At 40.2% G+C, this 4,014-nt stretch overlaps 1 protein-coding gene across 1 annotated transcript; it reads left to right on the plus strand.

Moving 5' to 3' along the window:
- The first annotated feature begins 2,691 nt into the window (after positions 1-2,691).
- On the plus strand, positions 2,692-3,741 carry Mos (MOS proto-oncogene, serine/threonine kinase). The gene has a single exon (XM_077801148.1). The coding sequence runs from the start codon at positions 2,692-2,694 to the stop codon at positions 3,739-3,741; it is 1,050 nt and encodes a 349-aa protein (XP_077657274.1).
- Positions 3,742-4,014: the final 273 nt, after the last annotated feature.

A 4,014-nucleotide genomic window follows, 5' to 3' on the forward strand; every position in this document is an offset into this window, starting at 1 on the left:
CAAATAAGTGAGATATCAGTTATGGTATCTGTTGTCACGTCTTTGGGTAAATATGCTGCTGTTTGCCAGATACTGAAGCATGTTAATAAAGGAGGAGAAAAATGTAGTTTTAAAGCTAAGAGGCTCATCAGAAGGTGCAATCAGTCTCTTTACTCTTTCTCCTTTGCTTTTTTACAATTCCAGGTATTGTTTTAGAATCGATCCGGTTACCACCACAAATTTTGCTTCTTGTCTTTGGGGATCACAAAGGTTTACAGCATTTGATCAGATTAGTGTTAAACCTCCACACTTTTTATACATACCAACAATGTCTTTTTGATACACGCCAACGTGCCATTATGTCTTTAATTCCAAAATACAAGAGCAGAAAGTACTCAAAACTTTAACTTATAAAAATATAACTTGCTTCAATCCCCTTATGACACTTTTCAACTAATAGCATCTCACAAGTCAATGTTTCCTATGGGTATAAAAACCCGTACACATACGGATTTTTATGAATTTCATAATAAACATTTAGGTGTTTCCTAATATGGGAATTTGAAGCTGTTTATCTTCCCAACAATGCTAAGGTGGGCATGTTTTCTTCATTTTGCAAGTGAGGAAACTAAGGCAGGGAGATGGTAAGAAGCCTAAGCCATCTGGCCCCAGAGCTCTTTACCACCATGCTAAGGCTTTATCCATTTCTAAGATCCAGAATATTGTATAACACGTGTATATTTGGTAACAAAACCAGGATTAAACATTAAATTTTAGTAAAAACTCACAGGGAAGAAAAAAATAAAGGACGTAGATTCTGCTTTCAACTAATGAAGAAATGTTGCAACAGACTTATTACAGAAATATAAGCTTAATATGCTTTTTTTCTCTATTCATTATCATCAATTTGTATTTGGGATTTGGTGCAATTGCGAAGAACTGCATTTTTACTAAAATACTCCCGTTTACATTTTTTTTCTTTCTTTCTTTTTTTTTTTTTTTTTTTTGAGATGAGAGTCACTTCATTGTCCTGGCTGGTTTTTTTGTTTTTGTTTTTGTTTTTTTTTTTTGGGGGGGGAGACACAGTGCTGGGGATTGAACCCAGGGCTTTGTGTGTTCAAGGCAAGCACTCTACCAACCAAGCTCTATCCCCAGGCTATTTTTGAACTTGAAGTCTCAAGTGATCTTCCTGCCTCAGCTTCCCAGGTAGCTAAAACTACAAATAATTGCTACCACACCAGCTAGTACTTTATGTTACATTTTTGATGTTGTTAGTCTGGAGTTAGTCTGGGCTGAACTGTCCAAGTTTTATTCCAAGATAATGTCTATTTTAATAAGTATTATTATCCTAATTTCTTACATGAAAAGATTGAGGCTCAAACAAGTTAAATATACATAAGGTGACACACTAAGCCACACAGCACAGAATAGAAATCCTCTTTTAGGATTATGTGTTCTTCAAATAGCTTATAAAAATGGCTCTGAAATTTGTTAACTTACCTTCTCAGAACCAACTTCTGAAGCATATGCCTGTTATCATAAAAATGTAGTTATACATCACCTATGTGCAAGAAGGGAACTTTATCATTTAATTTGAAAAATGTAGGTCCTAACAATTGTGCGTGTGTACTGTTTTAACAAACTGTGTAATACTGTTAACCCTTTAAACTTCCAAAGATATAGCATGAAAATTCATTTTTATCATAAAAATCAGAAAGGAATAATTTATAGTTTGATGTCTGGACCCTGAATTTAATTTCATACATTGTAAACAGACACCAGTGATTCTTTTTATTTCTTTGGATTTTTCTCCTACAATTGCTCTGTATTTGTTATGTGAAGCTCTGATCATCACTAACAATTATTTTTATTATTTTTTTCTCCCCCAACTCTACTTCAAAACTTCTGTAACTCATTTGCTTCCAAGTCTAGAATCTCCTTTGCAAGTCAGCTTACAGGGTGGGCTAAATTAAAGGAAAAGAAGAGTTGTTAGAAAGTCAATGTGTGCTAAGAGGCCTTACTGATTTGCTGTATAAACTGGAGGGAGTATCAGAGAATTCTCTTTTCCCTTGATAAATTGAGGTGGTGTGTATTTTGACCTGTATCAGTAGTTCTGTTCGGATTAATTACTTCAAGCTTGCAATTTTTAATTCATATGAATGTCGCACCTAATTATCCTGGTAAGTGGTTCAACAAATATCTGCTGTTTTTATTTCAACTCTTGGAGCCAATAACTTCTGGAAGCGATTGAATGCAGCTGGAGAATAACACTAATGATCATTATAGCCTGCAAAATGTGCAACTATCTCATTGTAATTTTGCCCAAAGACTGATAAGGTTCATCAGATCAGAGTTGAAAAAAGCCCATTTTATTATGATTAAAGAAATTTTGTAAAAGAAAGGTGAGTTTGGGGCGGCAGCTCAGTGCTATTTATCCAGTGAGAGGTTGCTTTGAAAAGAATTCACTTTAAGGGTGGAAGGGCAATTCTTTCATCTGAAAGGGATTGTTGGGCTTCATTTGGATCCCCCCCCCCATGTGATAAAAACCCTAGCTGAGTGATAGCGCAGACATAGCTCATTAGGAGAAAACAAGGAAGAGAAGAAAAGCGCTGAGGTGGAGGAAGGAGTAGTCACCCATGCTTCCAAACTCCTGCAGCTTTTCCTGGTCTTTTCATACTCTGGAGCATCTCAGGTCTCCTCTAGGAGTGTGCGATGCCCTCTCCTCTAGTTCTCCGACGCTACCTCCCTGATAAGCTGTCCCCTTCCTTGGAATCTCGACCCTGCAGCAGCCCTTCTAAGTTCCCAGGGAAAGGGGGAAAGCTCTTCCTGGGAGTCACACCTCCTCGGGCCCCAAGGCTACCTCCCCGGCTGGCCTGGTGCTCCATTGACTGGGAACAGGTGTGCTTGCTACAAAGGCTGGGAGCTGGAGGGTTTGGCTCCGTGTACAAGGCGACTTACTATGGTGTTCCTGTGGCCGTAAAGCAAGTGAACAAGTGCACCAAGAACCGACGAGCCTCCCAGCGAAGCTTCTGGGCTGAGCTCAACATTGCAAGGCTGCACCATGAAAACATAGTCCGGGTTGTGGCTGCAAGTACCCGGACGCCTGCAGACTCCAATAGTCTAGGTACCATAATCATGGAGTTTGGAGGCAACATCACTTTACACCAAGTCATCTATGGTGCCACCGGCTACTCTGAGGAAGAGGCTGGGGAGTCCCACTGCTTAGATGGAGAGCAACTGAGTTTGAGGAAGTGTCTAAAGTATTCCCTAGATGTTGTGAATGGCCTGTGTTTCCTTCACTCTCAGGGCATTGTGCACTTGGACCTGAAGCCGGCAAACATTTTGATCAGTGAGCAGGATGTCTGTAAAATTGGTGACTTTGGTTGCTCTGAGAAGCTGGAAGATCTGCGGGGCTTCCAGGTTCCCCCTTATCACCTAGGAGGCACGTACACCCACCGAGCCCCAGAGCTCCTGAAAGGAGAGATGGTAACACCCAAAGCTGACATCTATTCTTTTGCTATCACTCTCTGGCAAATGACTACCAGGGAGGTGCCTTATTCTGGGGAGCGGCAGTACGTGCTCTATGCGGTGGTGGCGTATAATCTCCGCCCATCTCTTGAAGCAGCTGTCTTCATGGACTCTGTCCCTGGGCAGAGGCTGAAGAGCATCATCAAATGCTGCTGGAGGGCCAGTGCTTTGCAGAGGCCAAGCGCAGAACTCCTCTCTGTGGACCTGAACTCTTTAAAAGCTGAAATGGGCTGACTCCAAACCTGTGTCAAGATAAGCTTTCCTCTTTGTTTCTATTTATTTTTAAAGTTGACCTGTAGAAGAAAACATATAGGCAGGACAGATTTTTAGAAAATAAAGATACTAGAAACTTTTTTAGTCTCCAGTGCTTTTTCTAAGATAAATAGAGCTACAAAAAGCTTTTCATTGTTGTACTGTTATAACTAACCTTATTCTTTAGTTTATGCTTTGCTTTCCAGAGTCCAGGTGCTTACTTTGCCAGTTCCATAGCATTGTACTTACTCAAAT

The sequence above is a fragment of the Urocitellus parryii genome, chromosome 7 (genome assembly GCF_045843805.1).
Source record: "Urocitellus parryii isolate mUroPar1 chromosome 7, mUroPar1.hap1, whole genome shotgun sequence".
NCBI classification, from domain to species: Eukaryota; Metazoa; Chordata; class Mammalia; order Rodentia; family Sciuridae; genus Urocitellus; species Urocitellus parryii.

Excerpts from the sequence above, each read along its gene's own strand:
- Mos (XM_077801148.1), top strand. The coding sequence starts at position 2,692 with ATGCCCTCTCCTCTAGTTCTCCGACGCTACCTCCCTGATAAGCTGTCC.